Raw genomic sequence first — 19683 nt, 5'->3', positions numbered from 1 at the left:
GTCATTTGCGTGCTCCTTCATAAGGGATCTACTTTTGTTCTGATACAAAAATGTTTTTAAATTGCTTATGATTTTCCCCCAAATATATTTCAACAAACTGGTTGTTCCATCACAGTATGTGCCTGTTTCTACCTTCCAGCTTTGGGGACCTCCGCGCCCCTGCCCAGGGGGTGAATGTTTAACACCCACCATTATCCTGAGGAGTCCTTCCTTCGATTTTTTTTCTCTTTTTCCTTTTTAAGATGCTTCCTCATGCCAGGGTAATGTTTCTGCTCGGGGAAGCTCAGAGATAAGGCATGTCACTGGCACTGTTAAAATTAGTCGTTTCCATGGCCTCCGTGTAGTTGGGTTTAGGAGACACCGGGTACCAAGGAATTCACAACAGAATTGCTGTTAACCTTGTATGGGCCGTTCCTGCGGTAAAACCAACACAACACTGTTTCTCCAGGGATAAATTCCACCCCTACCATCCCAACACAGACAGTCATTAGGAGGAAGGCTCTTTGAGTTTGAAATGAAGGCATATGAGGCTTGAGGCTCCATCCAGTTGTGGGAAGGGTGAGGGCCAAGGGTTAAGTTGTCACACTCCAATTCGGTTCCAGCTTCCTGCCCACCAGCTCTCACCATGGAGCACGGGCTCCTGGACCATTTCAGACAGGGGCTTCACAGGACAGTGTGCGTCAATGGTGTAAAAGTCACCACACTCGGTCAAGGAGAATTCTAACCGTGTTATCCCATGGAAACGGTTAGGCAGCTTAGAGGGACAAGGAGGAAAGGAAGCAGAGCTGGGTAGCTGGGTCTGCTTTCTGCTCTGGAAAAGGCAGTGCGTAGGAAAATGCGATAAAGGTCTCTCCACTGACTCAGCGCTACATAAAGACTTCACTTTCCCCAAGATACAAGCTGGGAAAGACAGAGATAAGTGAGTGAGGAATAGATAAACACGCTTGGATTCATGTCTATCAGTGGTATCTCTGGAGGATGAGGACATCTGAGCTCAGGGAGTGACAGACGCTCCTCTGGAGAGACAGGCACCTCCTGGGCCTCATCAAGCTCGCAGGCCCCTCCCTCACCCATGGCAATGGGTATACATTGGCCCTGCTTCTCAGAGTCTGGAGAGCCTGACCTCCTCAGGGGTGTTCCTCTGCCTGGGGGGTCTGTTCTGTGGGCCAGGGGCGGGGTGGGGGGGAGGGAGATGCACAGCTGCCCAGCAGGGCTCTGGGATGGCGGCTCCAGGCAGGGCAGAATCCCCTACTGACCCAGTCCCCACAGAACCCCTATGATGGACGACCAATCCACCAAGCCATGGTGCTCAACAAAATGCAGTTTCAAAAATGGTGACTGACTGAGTGACAAGGACAATGCTAAGGCCGTAGGACACGGAGGTGCAAAAGCTGATGATAACGCTGCACTAAAGAAAGATTCTCTACAAGTTAAGATTAAAAATGAATTCGAGCGAACATTCTCACAGTGACAGTGGCAGAAAACCAGGCTAATAAATAATCCCGATCTGAAGGATGTGAGATTCTGAAACTGCTTCGTATTTATGTGCTAATCAGGCTGATTTTTCCTTTACCATGAAATCCGAAACACTACTGGAAATATTCATGACACACTGCAGGTAAAGGGGCCAGGTTATGTACTAATGGAGAGAAAACCACCAAACACCCTTTCCTGGAGGAGACCAAGGCTGGGAATCCTTTTACTCACTTTTAATCCACTTCTACACACTGGCATATTAATGCAGCTGGCTTCAGGGAAATGGTTTCATTAAATGAACATTGTTTGGCAAGCATCAGAAACACAGAATCTCACAGACAGATACAAGCAGAGAGAACCACAGTTTAGTCCAAAAGCAACACACAGAGGGGACATTAGAGTCCACACGCATGCAGAGAAAGCCGCAGGAAGCAGCTGGGGGACACACAGAGCTGCCTGACACGTGGCAGCAGCAGAATGTGGAACACGGATCCAACTGCTTACCCACTAAGGACACCAAGAACCAGGTTAAGGACGAAAAATGAGCCAAGGATGATCAGACTAACAAAATACACCCATGGCCATTCCCATCCTATCGCATCATTTACCTGTAAAATGTAAGGAGATCAGTTATCAGTTATCCATTTGCTAAAGAGCAGAGCCCCAGGAACAGCTGCTGGACCACATGGGCTTTGGTCGAAGACTGGTGCTCCCAGAAGGGACCCTGCCAAAGGCCTTGCATTTTTGTTCTTTCCATAAGGATAGGTTTGCTGCTGAAACCTACAAATGTGGCCTACCAAAAGTCATTTCGCTACTGTTTGGTACCAATTAATCTGCATTATATTTGGAGCCAGACCAGTAAAGCAATTTATAGATGCATCTCCTTTTAGGACAGACAAATGGGGAAGCAAGGCCAACTATTTAAATCCCAAGTGACAATGCTGATTAATTTCTGGTCAATAATTACCCTATTGCTTTCTTTCATGAAGGCTGGTGAGGTTCCAGGAAACATCTCGATTTGGGAAGCCTCAGCAGAAAAGAAGCATCTTGGAGGACACATAAAACACTTGGCACCCACCCGGCAGCCCCCATCTAGCAAAGCCTGTGTGGTCTTGGCAACTGTCCTCAGGACTCTGCTTTCAAGATGAAAGAGGTATAGCTTACCCGCTCAATACACCAAGTACAAGATTTAGTACGAAAAATGACCCAAAGATGACGAGACTGACAAAATACACCCAGGGCAATTCAAATCCCATAGCATCATTCATCTGCAAGAAATAAGATGGTCTCATAGGCGTGGGTAAATAAGCGAATCTAATAAGGAGAGAGGGTGACGTTAGAGACAGCATTCTATACATTTAATTAAACATTATTTAGCTTCAAATCAGACAACAGTAGCCAATGCACATTCATTATATGATTCTTAGAAAACACACACACACACACAGAGGCATCAAAGCTTTCAGGGAAAATAGCAAACTTTGGCCACTGCTAGGGAAATCAGCTAGGATTTGACCCTTTCTCATAAGAAACTGCCTTCACAAGGGATTTTCAGAAAAGATCTTAGTCGAAGACAAAACTAGTGCTTAGATGGAAACTATTTTCTACTCTGCCCAAGTTATTAGTACTATTTTTGCCTTCAAAATTTGTGATAGTGGAAAAGTCTCAATTATAGAGACAAGTTTGTAACATTGACTGTATAAATTCTTTTCTTTTTTTTAAAAAAAAAGGCCCTAAAATGCTAACTTTCCACTGAACGCCAGCCTTTCCCAAGAACACCTAACCCATTTTAAATCTGGACTACCTGCTATCGGTGAGTGCAAGCACAGCTAAATTTATGCAAACAGAAGTATTCAGAAGTCAACTAGCTGATTCAAGGGTGCTTTGGGGAATGAAAATTTCCCCAAGTGCACCCATAGAAGGAACCCAGGAGAAGAAAAAAGCCCATACCCCCACACTTAGCTTGAACCCACATGACCCACCCTGGAAGCTCCAGCTGTGAGCTGTTCCAAAGGAACCCAGTGTCCCTACTCCTGGGACAAGTTCAAGCAGCAGAGACATGGCCTCCCTGATATATCTTCCCAGGGAGGTCAGGTCATGAGCAGCTTTCGCGCTAGAGCAAACAGGTGATTTAAGGTTCACGGCTAGACAGAATTTTCCAGCAGCACAGCTCACTTTAAATTGGGAAAACACTTCTCCTAGGAAGGAGGTGTTAAAGACAGGTCAGGGGACAGAATGAATGACCCCAGGTCTGACTTTGCTAGAACACCCCAAATTTTCAGCTAATAGAACACTATATAGTTTGGATCGATTCATGGTTCTTGCCTTGTGAGGTCAGGCCCTTAGGGCTTTAAGAGTGTGCTTTCCTTTATATTATCTGGCTCTAGGCTTCAGCTTTACAGAATGAAGCTCATGCATTTCATTATGTTTGCCTCATTTAGAAACCAAACAGAAAAAGAGAACATTAAAAAAAAAAAAAAAATGACCTAACATCTGTTGCTGAAGTCTAGGAAGAGGGCATTAAATCCCTTATGAAACACCTGTTTGGCCACATGAAAATGGATGTGCTTAATAGAACTCATATCAGTCTGCACATCTTACACTGGCAATTAGAGTAATGAATGAGCCAGGGCCATGGCTGCAATTGTTGATCTAATTAAGTTGGATAAACTAATTGCAGCAGGAAGGCCGAGGGTAATTCTTCCAAAGCAACTACACCACTCAACTTCTTTAAAAGCCCACGGGTGGAGGCAAAAAAACAGGCTGCCTGGTATAGTGGTCAGAGGCCAGCCCCGAGTCAGGACCTTCCTTGGAGACCTCTCTGGGCCTGTGTCCTCTCTACTGGAGCAGAAGGGGCGCCTGTGTCGGGGCACAGCCTATGACATAGGGGAGCCTACAACAGTGCTCACGGGGAGGGAAGGAATCTCCAGTCTGCTCTGCCCCTCATCCTTGCAGGCCTCAGCCCCGCGTTCCAGAGAGTGACTCCAGGAACAGCCCTCTGCTCCAACTTGGGAGGGAACTTTTTAAAAATTTTTTTGTCTTTTTAGGGTTGCACCCAAAGCATATGGAGGTTCCCAGGCTAGGGGTCTAATCGAAGCTGTAGGTGCCGGCCTATGTCAGAGCCACAGCCACGTGGGATCCAAGCCGAATCTGTGACCTACACCACATCTCACGGCAACACCAGATCCTTAACCCACTGAGCAAGGCCAGGGATCGAACCTGTGTCCTCATGGATGCTACTCAGATTGTTTCCACTAAGCCACAACAGGAAGTCCGGGAGCTTTCTTTTTTAAAGTCAAGAAACATTTAATTTCTTAGAAGTAAGTGTTCCATAGATTCCTATTTGCCCAAATCAGAAATACCCCCTGGAATAACAGCTGGGGGCCGAGGGGAAAACGAAGGCCACAGGAGACTTAAAATCTCCAGAGGGTGAGAAAGAGGAACAAAAATTAAGCTTTAAGAGCCGGTTTTTCTCACTAACCCTTCTCAGCCCAGGGGTCTCTTTCCAGAGGTTAGTATTTCTTAGACCTTACCGTACTACATGGGACAAGCTGGAACTGGCAAGATGTTCCCCAAAATACCCAGACGAAAACAGACTCTGCTGGGGATTCTGTCTGTGGTCTTTGTCAACAACGGAGAAATCAGCGTGAGCTCCAGCATCTCAGTTTAGATGTTTAAAATATTAATATCCAAGTCATCACGTGGTGTCACCTTGTATACTCAGGAGACAATAATCTATTTAATTTCAGTTTTCCTTCGCTTCAAAGGCCAAAAGGCACATCCATGTCTCTAATTAAAGGCTAACCTCGGCGGTTTTGGGGTTTTTTTTTTTCCTTAACTGTTGCTACCACTGCTAGAAACTTGATATACTGGTTGTCACTCCCCTGAGCCTGGGCTAAGAGAAAGTCGCAGCAAGGCAGCTGTTGGCTGCCTGGAGGGGGACTTCCCAGGTACCTTGAACGAAGGAGGTCATCAGCCTCGCCAAGAGAACCTCCTGTTGGAGTCTGACAAGCCAGCGCTGCCACAGGTGGCCTCACTGAGAAAAGACCTTGGCACTAAGGCAAAAGGCCATAAGCAATTTACATGGAGAGCCCTCTCCTGAAACTGATACTGTTTTAATTCATTTGCTACATTTCAAAACACTTCCTCTGAGTTGAAGCGGGGAAACAACCGGACAGTGTAGCGTCACTCTGCATCTTGTGCACAGGAAAAGTAAAGCCCAGAGAGTTGGGGTGGACCTGTCCAAGGTCACACGCCCAACCCTATCCAGCCTTAAGGCTCTCTCTTGCCCGACACCCATCTGCCTCTGTGGACCACAAGCACATGTGGGTTAGATGATAGCTCAATGATGTTTATGGAATCACTTTATCAAAGAGCTTTAAACACATATCCATTCCCCACACATCTGAATGATCCCATTCTACGTGTGTCTTCCTGTGTACTGGGCCCACCTGTACCTCCCTTCTCAAGGCCCTGCCACCACTTGGCATTCTTGGGAACTGAGGCATCCATGAGCTTGAGAATATAAACTTGAAAAAAATGAGAAAAAAAAAGGGGAGTTCCTGTTGTGGCTCAGCAGTAATGAACCCAACCAGTATCCATGAGGATGCAGGTTCTATCTCCAGCCTTGCCCAGTGGATTAAGGAGCCAGCATTGCCATGAGCTGTGGTGTAGGTTGCAGACAGAGCTCAGATCCCACGTTGCTGTAGCTGTGGCATAGGCTGGTACCTGCAGCTCCGATTTGACCCCTAGCCTGGGATCTCCCATATACTGCATGTGTGGCTCTAAAAAGAAAAAAAAAAGGAAAGCAGCAAAATAACCCTAACCCCCAACCAAGACTGTCCATCACATACAAACACTTAAAGGTTTGAGAAATGTGCTTGCAATCAATATTTAAAAATCGAACTTCCTTAGTTCTTTCTAGATGTTCCTTTTACATTCTAGTTACAAATAAAAATAGGCATTTAGACACAGCCCATCTACATGGAGGCAATGGACTCATGTACTTGAAGAGTAATAGTAACTGGTAGTTGCTGAAGACCAACTTGGGGCCAGGCACTATGCTGGGCAGGAGTGGTCTGTTCCAGACACAGCTGTGTGGCTTCCATTGATCAAGGACCATAAAGTACGAAGAAGACTAGGGGCCCAAGCTCCTGCTTGTCCCTATGCTGAGTTAATCAGTGTAATCAACAAGTAATTAAAAGCAACGTGATGTGCTTCAGACTATCACAGTGAACCCTGTAGAAGACATTACTGAGCTGCCCCCTAGTGTTCTAGAAGGGCCCACAATCCTCTGACGGGGGTGGGGGAAAACTGCCAAGTTAAAAGAGTGCTAGATTCTAGTCCAGATCAGGGGTTACCCAGCAATGACCTGAGGGCCAAACCTAGCCTGTCACCTGCTTCTGTAGGGCCTGTGAGCTTGAAACGGCTTTTACATTTTTAAATGGTAGGAAAAAAAATCCAGGGTCTCTTGCGACACGGGAATGTTACACAAAATACACAACCTCCGTGTCCATAAATAAAGACTGGAATGACAACATTACATGTTGTCTATGGCTGCTTTCAAGTGACATGGACAGAACTGAGTAGCTGGGACAGAGACAGGACAGTCTGCAAGGGCCACTGTATTTACTAGCTGGCCCCTTACAAAATGGTCTGTAGACCCCTGTTCTAAATCAAGGACCACAACCACTTGCAGGAGGACCCTGGGGATGTTTAGGCGTCTATCTAAACTCCACTGTTTCCCAGACCTTCTCTAAAGAGATACAGACTGGAATAATGTTGATAAATTACTGGAATTCCTCCCTCAGAATAAAGATGCCATGTGGTTCATAGAGAATGTAATTATTACATTGTCAAATTATTAGCTCCGTGATTGTCATATGAAAAACAGAGGTAATAATTATAACATCCTAGGTGATACTTAAAGGTTTTTCAGGAAAGCAAGTGGAAATTTTTGTTTCTGGGTGCCTGGAGATTTTACTCCTTTAATCAAGACTTAAAGAACCTTCACTTGTTTGGTGATGGGAAAATCATCACGAGAGAATCAATGTGCAGAAACATAACATAAAGTATAAAATCATCCATTAGTCAGGGTATGTTGGATCAGCAATGGATAATTCACCGTGACAAGAGGGAGAGTAGAGCTGAGAGGAGTCACAGATTTTTGTTTGTTTGTTTTAAATCAAAATGTTGTCTCCTGTACCATTTGAGGGGGAAGGATCAGAGTTTGGGCTATTTGGATGGTGCTTTTTTTCTTGTCTCTCAGAAACTTCAAAGGAATCCTGGGGTTGAGATCACCACTAATCTGACCAGGAGTTGCAACGTAGAGGGTCAGAGGGAAAACACACCCTTTCCCTAGGTAGAGGGTTCCCTTGCGTGGCCATGGTCTTGACTCATCCAAAATAACCTCCCTGGTCCTTCATCGTCACATCGTCGTCACAAAAGGCATTGTGCTATGGATGTGAATAAGATGTGCACACTCACACAGACACACACACACTCTCCTATGACAGTAAGAAAAAGGAGGCAGGGGGAGCAACAAGATAGAACACATGGGTGATGCTTAAAAACCCTTATCACCAAACTAGACTCACAATTTGGGAATGAAAATAAAAACACACCTTCTTTGCCCGACATTGAATGTACAGGGACTTCTATCATCCTGTAAACCTGGTGTTCACTGGTGAAGGGAAGCCAAAGCCTCTTTATAGCCATTATATGCTATGTTCTTTCACGTTAGAGAGTGATGGGAAATCCTATAAAGTGTCTGAAATGTAGATCCTGTCAGAAGCTACTTCTCAATTTTCAGGCCTCCTTGCTAGAGACTGTCCACTGGATAAGCAGTTTACTGCTAATTGCCTTTTAGCAATTATTGGACTCTTGGTTAATCCCATTATGGACTTAGATTGAGGCTCAAAATCTGCAAGTCAGCTGTTTTCCGTAGTAACTCTGTGCTATGCAAAATATTTTCTCAACTTTTGTAAGCTTTTCCAAATTCTATCAAACATAGATGTAAACAAACTCGGCTCTGAGAAATGGCTGTTAAAATATGAATATGCTCTTCATTAAACCCTTCCAGCTCCATCAGGAACAAGATGAGCCAGCCCTGAGCCATACAAAGAGTGTCCATCTGTGTCCACAGACAGGTCCACCAGCCCTGGAAGGCTGATGTGCCACTTCTACCCTTTCTGTTGGAGTTCTATAGCTCCAAAGAGAAAGGAAGAGAGAGCTAAGGGCTTATGCTGGACTGATCTGTAGTCACAGTGAAGATGCAAAAGGGAAATGCTATGATAGGGGGAAAACCCATTTGGGATTTAAGGCTGTGATAAGCTATAGAAAACATGAAAAGAGTCTAATTAATGTTTCCCACCTTCCATTTAGGATCTAGTAGAGCAACCTGCCTTTAGGTATAAAAGGTCGGCTTTAGTCCATAGAAGTCCAGGAGACAGGGGAATGACCTCTGGCTCTCTCAGTTTAGTCAGGACAGCTCTGGCCTTCTGGAATTTCTCCCAACAGGGGACTGCTGGGCACACTCAGCAATAAGTCCCCAGGTGGAAGTGGGGATCAGGGGGAGCCAATGTCATGTAGCAGCTTCCTAGAGCTGAAACTGAGGCCCTGACAGGGAAAAATGATAGGTCTTGCTGAGTGAAGAGAAGGTCTGCTTCCCTTCCCTAAGAACTCACTTCCAGGGTCATTTTGAACCAGCTCTCCAATGGCTCAAACTAATGACACACGTTTCTTCAAAGCAAGAACACTCCATTCAACACTCTCCTCGAGCTTCTTACCCAGTAGAGCACGTCTGTCCAGCCCTCCATGGTGATACACTGAAACACGGTGAGCATGGCAAAGGCAAAGTTATCAAAGTTGGTGATGCCTCCATTGGGGCCAACCCAGCCACTCCTACACTCTGTGCCATTGGCGGTGCACTGGCGTCCATTCCCTGAGAACGCACACGGTGCTGGGTCCTCTTCAGCTACGATATCTACAAACAGAGAAGGAAGGAATCACCGCTTGAGGGCAGAAGGATCGTTAGGGAACCAAACTGAGGAAGCTGAGTACCCTTGCCAGAGCCTGGAACACAGCTCCCTGGAACGCCCACTCTGCCATTTAGGATTCCTATTGTCCTTCAAGGTTCACTTGAAATATTCCCACCTCCATGGAGTTTGCCATTTCCTCTGCTCAGAAGCCACGGCTCTCTCCTCTGTCCTCACCCCTACAGCACCTTCCCTCGGCCTATACACAACACTACTGACTCACCTCATGGTCTAGTTTTGGGGGCCCCCTCACGTTGTTTGCCAGAACACATTACTTAGGACATCAGGGTGGAAAAGGAGACCAAATTCTCATTCATTCTGAATATAATTCACACCAAGAACTGGCTTAGATTTACTGGTGTATTTGGCTTTTTTTTGTTTTGGTTTGGTTTTTTTTTTTTTTCCTTTCTCTCTCATTTTGTGTTAGATTTTCCCAAAACCACAAAAGTTGTTTTAGGGAAAGACAAATTTTTTACAAGTTAGGTTAGCTACCCTTTCCATGACTTACCTGAGTCAGCAAAAAAACATGTTTTGTGCATTTTTCCAATAAAAAGTTCCAATCCTATAATAGCATAGATTATGATTACAAATAATACCAAAAGGGCTATGTGAAGGAGGGGAACCATGGCTTTTATAATGGAGTTCAGGACAACTTGTAAACCTAGGAAAGAGAAAAATAAGTTTGTGACCCAGGAAGTATTTCATTGATGCATAAATATAATTCCTAATGATGCTGGCTCTGTACATGACTCATAGTGATAAAACTCAAGGAGGTATTTCATAGCTTTTCATTAACATTCAACTTGGATGTGAGATAAGTTAAAAAGAAACCTTAAAGATCACCTATAATCCGACTTCTTCAACTGAAAAGATAGAAAAACTAAGTCCTAGAGAGGGGACTGCCATATATGAAAGTCATTCATGCATTTGTTCATCCATTAGAAATTCCTTGAATATCAACCACGTGGCAAAGATGAAGTTTAGTGCTGTGGGGGATAGGAAGATGTCTTACATCTCCATGGCTTCGTGGCTTCTCCCAAAGAGGTTATGTTCTAGGAGACACGAGACTCAAACACAAATTCCTCTAAGGTAGCCCACAGAGGCTGTGTGAGCAATGTCACGCCGTTCAAATTAAAGACAGATAAAAGACATCACCTGTAAGTGGGCACGAGAAAAGAGGACTGGGAAGCCCTGAAGGCTGAGGAGGATGGATTTCCACCAGCAGGCTGGCGGGCATGGGAGAGAGGCTCCGACGAGCAGAGGGACGAAAGCAGCAAAAGCAGATACGAGCTAGCGCCCCGTGGACTGAGGGTGGAGAGCCTTGACTGGCAGTCACACAGAGGAAAAAGGCAACAGGAACAAGGAGCAGACTGCAGCTAGGGAGCACTCGGTTTTGGGTTCAGATTATAGGGCCAGACTTTAGTCCATAGGCAAAAGGCCGCCTCTATTTTAAACAGGAGAAAAATCAAATGAAAGCATGTTAACATATATACTTGGGAGAGCCTTGGGAAAATTCAAAAGGCAGCCTTTTTAGAAAGACAAGTAGGGGAGTTCCTATCATGGCTCAGTGGGTTAAGTACCTGACACTGTCTCCCTGACAATGAGGGTTCAATCCCTGGCCTCGCTCAGTGGGTTAAGGAGCCAGCATTGCCACAAGCTGCAGCATAGGTTGCAGATGCAGCTTGGATCCTGTGTTGCTGTGGCTGTGCTGCAGGCCTGCAGCTGCGGCTCTGATTCGTCACCTTACCCGGGGAACTTCCAGATGCCACAGATGTGGGCCAGAGAAAGGGAGAAAGGCAAGGAGGAAGGGAGAGAAAAAGGGAGAAAGGGGGAGAGAGAGGGAGGAAGAGAGGAGTGGAGCAGCAGGAGGCAAGACAGGCAGAGGAGTAGCTGGAGGGTGCTGGGCTCTCCAGGTAGAACAGGCTGAGGACGTGGATGAGATCAGAACTCAGCAGTGAGTTAGAGAAATGTGCCCAGGGAGGCAGGGGCACAAGGCTAATCCTAGTGCCTGAACAAAGACAAGCGTGTCAAAAGGAGGCGCCCATGGAGTCGGGGAGGAGGAGAGGAGTGAGAGCAACTGTCCTCCTCGTGAGTCTGATCACTTAAGACGAAGAGGGAAGGACCCTGCAGCTGAAATGTGGACTTGAGGGATGAGGGAGGGATGTGGAAACCTGGAAGCTGCCCACAGGGCAACGCTCAGAGCCACGGTACAGGAAGAGAAAGGACTGTGGGAAGAGGACAGAAGGTAACACTCAGGATTGGACGAAGGAAGCAGGAGCCTGAGTCCAGAGCCCACTAGCCCCGGGTGCTCCACACCCTGTGTATCCTGTGCCCCCCACAGCAGTGCAACCTCAGCTTGAGCCCAGCTCCTTCCCCCTGCTTTCTCTCTCCCTTCCTCCCTCGTCGACTCTTCCTCCTTCAAACTGCTCTTTTCTAGTATTTTCTCATTTTCCTAATATGTATTCAAAGAATGAATGAAGATGACAGATTTAAGTAAGTTATACATCAGACCACACCAAGTAAAGAGAAAAATCCTTATCAGCAGCCACAGCAGAAGTTCAGTGTGAGAAGAAGGACAGGGAAAGAGGTGGAGGGCAGTGAGGAAAGACTGACTAGAGGATTTTAGACTCTCCATGATCTCTTTCTGGACTTTCATTATTATAAAAATCCCTAGGTACCACCTTCAGATATTTCAGTGTTCAAATGGTTTCTGTGGTGGGGGTGGGGAATGATTATTAGGATGACTTTTAATGTTTTTGTCTTCTCTAAGGAATAGATGGAAAGGGAAAAAAAATCTAATCTATTTGAATATGGGTTTTTTTTTTCCTTTTTTTCATTTCGGGATTTGGGGGGGTGGTGGTTAGTCTTTATTTTTTTTTTCTTTTAGGGCTGCACCCACTGCATATGGAAATTCCCAGGCTAGGGGTTGAACTGGAGCTGCAGCTGCTGGTCTACACCACAGCCACACCAACACAGGATTCAAGCCACATGAGTGACCTACACCACAGCTGGAGGCAATGCTGGATCCTTAACCCACTGAATGGGGCCAGGGATTGAATCCTCATCCTCATAGATACTCATAGGGTTCATTAGCACTGAGCCACAATGGGAGCTCCCTTTGTTTTTTTAAGACATGGATAGGCCATCCGAAACCATCATCCAGCAATTAGCTCCTCTTGATTGCATGGCAGTGAGCCCCATGTTTCATAATGGTGTTTATGCATATTGCAACTGTTATATTTTGGATTGGCCCAATGTATGACATAATGACATTGTATCAATGTGAATGCACATATTTTCATGACATTAGTTTCCTTGGTACATAACTCTTGTTCTGTATGGCAGAACTCATGAGATTCTAAGCAAGGAGCAGTGGAATGGAACAGAAAGAACACCAGGCCTGGAGCTAGGAAACCATGGGGGTCTGGTCCTGTGTGGCCACTCACTTGCCGCAAACCTGCCCAAGGTTTAGATGTGCTTCCTCATCTAAAAGATGGTGTTCGTGGACCCAGATGGTCTTGAAGGCTCTTTCCTATTTGATGGTCTAGGATTCAGATACATATTTATCAGCTAGCTGAGTGTGGGTGGTGAAGAGCTCCACAAACATCTGAGGGGCTCTATTTGAAATACATATTTACCTTCCAATGAGTGCACACACACCACACACACACAGGCATGCGAACAAAATCAGGTCTTGCAGAATCGTCTGAGTTCTCTTTAGAAGGGATCAGACAATTCCCAGTATGTGTAAGCAGTCACACCTTCCCAGTCATTTTTAACAATTTCAGGTACTTAAGAAATCACTAGTCCACAGGTGCCAACCAACATAGGAAAGGACCTGTCCCAGAGCCCCAACTCATCACCCCAAAGGACAGCAGGGTCTGATGAGCAACTTGGATGCTGGCAACCAGGGCAGTTAACGAACCCAGGCTGAGAAGTCCTCATCTATGACTCAGATCCACGAAGCCACAGCACATACTGCAGGCAAGCTGACCTGTCATTTGCTTTTTGGGGGAAAAAAGTTGTCGTGGTTACTTTGAAATTAGATTAGGCTCTAACAACTGAATCTGAAACCTCATGTTTGCTCACTGAACTTCTCATTTAATCATATTACACTTAACAGGGCCAGTCATTTCCAAGGTATTTCTATTTTTCTCAATTGCTTCCAGACAGTTGTGTGGTTTTTGACTTGTGATCTTTTTCAGTGAAAATAAATGAACCATCTGGAAAAACAAGTACACACAAAACACCACTTCCTACATTTTAAAATGTTAAATTTGGAAATTTTTTTTCCAGAGAATTTTTGGTACGTTCTGAGTGCCAACAGGTTTATTAATAAAATTTCATGAAGAACTTCTGGACAGGCAAAAACATGATCTTTGCTCTTCTGATGGCTTTACCAGTTGTGAAAAACAGGCACACCTTGCAGTCCCATACCGTTCTCCAGCTGGAAGCAGGCAGTCACCTCACCATCCTAGCCCTTGGAAAGGCACTAGAACATCCACCCTCCTGAAGTGCCTGGCAGGGGTGTCCTGTCAGGAGCAGAGCCCAGGGAAGCATGTGCCACACTCTTTATGGAAGTTCCTGGCCAGGGCATTAGCAGGGCATCTGTTCCAACTCAGGTAGTGCTAAACCTGGCCTGGCTATCAGGAGCGAGAAGCCAATGAGGGCCTGGCCCAGACAGGTATCAGAGCCTAGCGGATGACAGCAGCATCTCATACCCTGAGGGCCCCCACTATGCTCCAGGCCTTGTGCTGAGGGCCCTTGCTGCATGACCGGCACAGTCTCCGCAACAACTTTCAAGCTGGTATTACTGTGCCTAATGTGCGGGGAAGACACGGGAGCAGCCACCTCTGCCCTGGAGTGGGGTGGGCACAGTTCCTCCAGTGAAGAGTTAAGCAGAGTTTTCAGGATTCCAGCCCTTTACTGCTTCCACTTTGAAAAAAAGGCAATCACTTGAGGCCTCCGACACCCTCATCTATGTAACCCACCACATTCAGAGGGGCAGGCCTCGGGGTAGGAGGAAGCCAGGGCAGCAGGTATCAGAGGACGAAGACCAGGATGGAATGAGGAGGTCTGAATTCCAGGTCTCCTGCCACCACCTACTTTAGCTCTCCACTGAGAAGATTCTCTTCTACAAAATCCTCACCTCCAGTTCCCCATCGTGATGACATAGGCAAAAAGGCTTTGTCAAGGGCCAAGGCCTCCAGAGTTGCTTGCAAAGCCCTTGGCTGGCACACAGCCACTCACCTCATCGCACCCCATTTCCTAATCCCAAGACCCAACCAGAGGAAAGAAAATCAACAAACTCCGGCTTTATAGGAAACGAAGCGTGCTTACTGGGCACTCCTGATACTAGTCGAAGTGGTCGTAACACTCGAAAGGCGCGGAGGGCTTTGACATCAAAGCCCCCTGACTTGCCACTGGAGTGGTTACCGCCTTCTGTTTCTTTGGTTAATTGTTCCAAAATTACACTAAACAATCTGAAAGAAGAAGAGAGGAAGAAATGTTAGAGTCTGTCACCCAGGGGAGTAAAACAGGGATGGTGAGAGTAGTTATTTTTGAACTAGGGCTAATTCTGGATGGCTGCTGCTTAAATAAAGGGAAAGCAGCAAGGCAGAGGCAAGAACTGGGCTGCTAACCCCTGGCCATGACCCCTACATCTGAAAGGACTGGGGATGAAGACTGGTCTTACCTGCTTGCTTGTGAGCATCCTAGCAAGTCAGCTCCCTAGAAGAAGGGACCTGCCAGGGGTCCAATGATGACAACAGATGGAACTGCCTCAACAGCAGTAAGGACCATAATCAAGCTGCCATTTATGAGCACTCACTATGTACTAAGCACTTGACATAAATGATCTCAGTAATCCCCAAAAATGTGATGCAGTGGGAATACGCTGAACACCATTTTACACACGAGGAAGCAAAACCTTGCTGAGAACAGGTAACTTGCCCAAGGTCCCACAACTAGTGGCAGAACTAACATAAGAATCCTGGTATGTTGGCTTCAGAGAAATGTAGGTTCCATAAGGACAGAGAACTGTAGACTGTGTGTTCATTTGTTCATCTAGTATGTTCTAGTCTAGTGCCTAGAACAAGTTGCTCACACACGGGAAGCACTCAAAAAACATCTGATGAATCAATCAATGAATGAATAAACACTCCAGCGTCCCAGATCTTAATATGTTATACCACTCCCAATACAGTCCTGGACACACCCCACCCCCACCTCCACCCCAACCAAGATGTTCAGGGGATGATCTAAATCACAGATGCTAAGGAGCTGTGCAAAGGCCAAAAGCCATAACCTAAGAGAAGGTATTATTTTCATCATTTTCTCTTCTGAAATGTGCATAATATTGTATCTGGCAGCCATGACAAATTTTTTCCTACTCTCAGAAGGTTTTTTCGGATAAAGCTATTTTCAGGCAATCCGCTCATTTGACAGTTACTTTTGCTCTTTCAAATAAACATTTGTTCTTTGGAAATGTTGCTTGTTTTTCAGAATAAATAGAAATTTGCCCATTTCAAATAGAATCAACGCTGGCCAATCAGATTGGGGGAATGATTGGCCCAGCAACAAAGAAAAGGTTTCTCAAGTTTAATTAGCAGCCAAAGCAGAAACCCTGCCCCCACTGGCATGCCTCTGGATCACTAAGACCATAAAATACCGGGTGGTCTGATTACAGTCCTGATTGGGCACAGTCATGTCATTCTGGGGGCATTTAAAGACCAGTCATCTGTTTTAATAACAGTTCTGCAATTAGCAATGAATCTAGATTGCGGGGGGAGGGGAAGGGAAAGGCCTTTACCTTTTCAAAGCTACAGATGGTGGGCTCTTTCTGGTTACGAGTGGGGTAACATATCAAGTTTATGACAGGTCTCTCATTAGCATAGTTTTTTAATTACTGTAACCCCTTGCAGCAAGGCTAAAGTTAAAAGTGTCCCCTACAAAAGAAGTTCACAGCATCACAAACACAAAGCAAAAGGAAGAAAGAAAAACCTCAAACTCTTCTAAAATGCAGCCACAAGAATTTTCATCCCAAAGGGTTAGGAGAGTAATTTATGCACGTGGTGACTTAAGATTGCTCTCAAGTATCAGTGTTTTGCAATCTACACTTTATTGACCCTTTTCTCCCCTCTTCTTCAGCAATATCCTTGAAGACAGGTGACCAATGTCTCTGCCATCACAGAGGAGCGTGTCAGAGAGGGAAGCTGGCTGCTGTTTCCAGACAGCCAGAGGGTGTAAGAGGTCAGGGCTGGCTTCTGTTCCTAAGCATCAGGAAGCATCAGGCCTTTCTTGCCTTCTCTGTCAACTGAGAAAACTGGATGAAATGATCCTGAGTTCTGCCCTTCCTAGAGAACAGTCTGTGATTCTACTCATTTCACGGTACCCCCCAAACAAGTACCATGTGCCTGAAGAGACGAGGACAAGAGGAGAAAGTATTTGATCCTAGACTGTTATTAAAAAGTTTACCCCAAGACAGGAGAAAAAAAAACAAACAGGTAGCCACCCAAGCTGACACTAAGTAGAAGCACCAGAATGAGCCCCCTATGTTCACAAAAGTTCAAATGAGGAGTCTTGGAGGCTTGAAAAGAGATGTTTATTGAAAAATTAGAGGAGTGAGATAAAAGTCAAACTTCTCTATCCACAGAATAATATCAACTCCTGTCAACATGTTGAACTCTCTTGTGGTCACATTATTAGCAGTTCACATTTTGGAATATCAGTTACTTTCTTAACATCTCTGGTATTGGGAATCTTGACAAAAGCAATAGTCATGGTTGACTTGGAACAAAAAATCCATTGGATAAAGACAGAGTCTGCAATTGGCAACTTTAGTGAGTAGAAATATGATTCAAGAGAAGACATAATTTATTTTTTTTCTTTTTAAACTTTTTTTCTGGTCTCTGAGTTCAACTTAGTACATATGACAAGTGCTTGCTGACCATTTACATATCTTCTTTTGTGAAGATCTGTTCCAATCTTTTGCCCCTTTATGGACTGGGTCTTTTTACCTTTGCATTGTAAGAGTTCTTTATAAATTCTGAATACAAGTCCCTCGTCATATATATATATATATGTATTGGGGATATTATTTCCCAATGTGTGCCTTATCTTTTCATTTTCTTCAATGTCTCTTTGGAAGAAAAGTTTTAAATTTTGATAAGGTTTGAAAATTTCGATTATTTCTTTTATGGCTAGGGCTTTTTGGGTCCTAAAAAATCTCTGCCTACCCCCAAAGATTTTCTCCTAGAAATGTTATAGTTGTAGCTTTTAAAGATTCATTTTAAGGTAATATTTTTACGTGATATGAGGTAAGAATGGAGTCTTCTTTTTCTTAATGGATAAATAGTTGTTCCAGCACTATTTCTTGAAAATTGTTTCCTCAACCGATTCTGTCATCTAGGTACCTTTGTCTAAAATCAATTGATCATTTCCATATGGACCTACTTCTAGATTCCCTATTCTGTTCCATGGATATTTTTGTCTATTACTTATTCTAAACCACACTGTCTTGACTACTGTAGCTTTACAGGAAATCTTAAAATCAGGTTCCAGATTTGTTCTTACAGATGTCTTTTGGCTAGTCTAATTTCCATACAAATTTTTAAAATAAATCTATCTCCATAACAACCTTGCTGGGATTCAGATTAGGATTCAATCTATACCTCAATTTGAAGAGCTGATATCCTAATAATATTGAATCTTCCAGTCCATGAACATAGTACATTACTCCATATGTTTAGATTTTAATTCCTCTCAGCAGGTTTAGTCATTTTCAGTGCACTGTTTATTCCTAAATAGTGCATGTCTTTTGATGCTATAGTAAATAATGATGTCTTTAAATTTTCACTTTCCAATTGTTCATGACTAATGCATAGAAATTCACATGCTTTTTTACAGTGACCTTTTATCCAAAAACATTCCTAAATTCACTCAAAACACATAATTTTATAAGATTTTAATCTTGAATTCATTGAGATTTACTTTATGGCCCAGAATATGTCTTTCTTGCTTCATGTTCCATGTGCATGTAGAAAGAATACATATTCTGCTCTTGTTGGTTGTGGTATTTTTAAAAAGTCAATTCAGCCAAGTTGAATGATGGCACTGTTCAAATCTCCCTGTATCCTTAGTATTCTTCTATCTAGATGTTCTACCAACATTCCTCAAGAGAGGAGTATTAAAATGCACAACGAGAACTGAAGATTTGTCTATTCCTCCTTTCAGTTCTATCAATTCACGCTTTTGAGGCTCTACTATTAGGTGTGCATGTATGTATATATATTATATATACACATATATAATTATATCTTCTTCGTGAGATGACTCCTTTAACATCACGAAATGTCTTTCTTTTTTCTTTTCTTTGTCTTTTTTTAAGGGCGGCACCTGTGACATATGGAAGTTCCCAGGCTAGGGGTCAAATTGGAGCTGTATTTGCTGGCCTATGCCACAGCCACAGCAATGCTAGATCTGAGCCGTATCTGTGACCTACACCACAGCTCACGAGAATGCCACATCCTTAACCCACTGAGCAAGGCCAGGGGCCAAACCTGCGTCTCATGGATACTTGTTGGGTTCGTTACCACTGAGCCACGATGAGAACTCTCATGAAGTGTCTTTCTTTATCCTTGATAATATTCCTTGTTCTGTAGCCTACTTTGTTATTAATACAGATTCTTTATTACTTTTGCATGATATATATTCTTCTGTCCTTTCACTTTCAAATTATTTGTCTTTATAAATTAGGTATCTTTTAGACACTATAGAACTCAGTGTTATCTTTATACATATATAAAATCTGATAACCTCTGGATTTTAAATAAGGGTGTAGCTGGGTTTAAATCTACCATCTTGATATTTGTTTTCTATTTGCCCTGTCTGATATACTTTTATTCCCTACTTTAAAAAAAAAAAATTCCGGAGTTCCCGTCATGGCACAGTGGTTAATGAATCCGACTAGGAACCATGAGGTTGCGGGTTCGGTCCCTGCCCTTGCTCAGTGGGTTAACGATCCGGCGTTGCCGTGAGCTGTGGTGTAGGTTGCAGATGCGGCTCGGATCCCACGTTGCCTTGGCTCTGGCGTAGGCCGGTGGCTACAGCTCCGATTCAGCCCCTAGCCTGGGAACCTCCATATGCTGCGGGAGCGGCCCAAGAAATAGCA

At 44.4% G+C, this 19683-nt stretch overlaps 1 protein-coding gene across 5 annotated transcripts in view; it reads right to left on the bottom strand.

The window, feature by feature from the left end:
* Positions 1-19683, bottom strand: part of CACNA1D (calcium voltage-gated channel subunit alpha1 D) — a 334317-nt gene that overhangs the window by 137679 nt on the left and 176955 nt on the right. For 4 of the 5 annotated variants that reach the window (XM_047776946.1, XM_047776918.1, XM_047776928.1 and 1 more), the window contains exons 5-8: positions 14853-14995; positions 10021-10173; positions 9264-9460; positions 1981-2084 (exon numbers count right to left, since the gene is read on the bottom strand). In XM_047776946.1, coding sequence (XP_047632902.1) covers positions 1981-2084; positions 9264-9460; positions 10021-10173; positions 14853-14995 — 597 coding nt within the window. Of the gene's footprint in view, positions 1-1980; positions 2085-2640; positions 2745-9263; positions 9461-10020; positions 10174-14852; positions 14996-19683 lie in introns of all 5 variants that reach the window. The other variant, XM_047776952.1, reaches the window with a different exon arrangement.

This window comes from Phacochoerus africanus, chromosome 1 (assembly GCF_016906955.1).
Source record: "Phacochoerus africanus isolate WHEZ1 chromosome 1, ROS_Pafr_v1, whole genome shotgun sequence".
In the NCBI taxonomy this organism is placed as follows: Eukaryota; Metazoa; Chordata; class Mammalia; order Artiodactyla; family Suidae; genus Phacochoerus; species Phacochoerus africanus.
The sequence above is the reverse complement of the archived record's forward strand: the minus strand, read 5'-3'. Positions and strand labels throughout refer to the sequence as shown.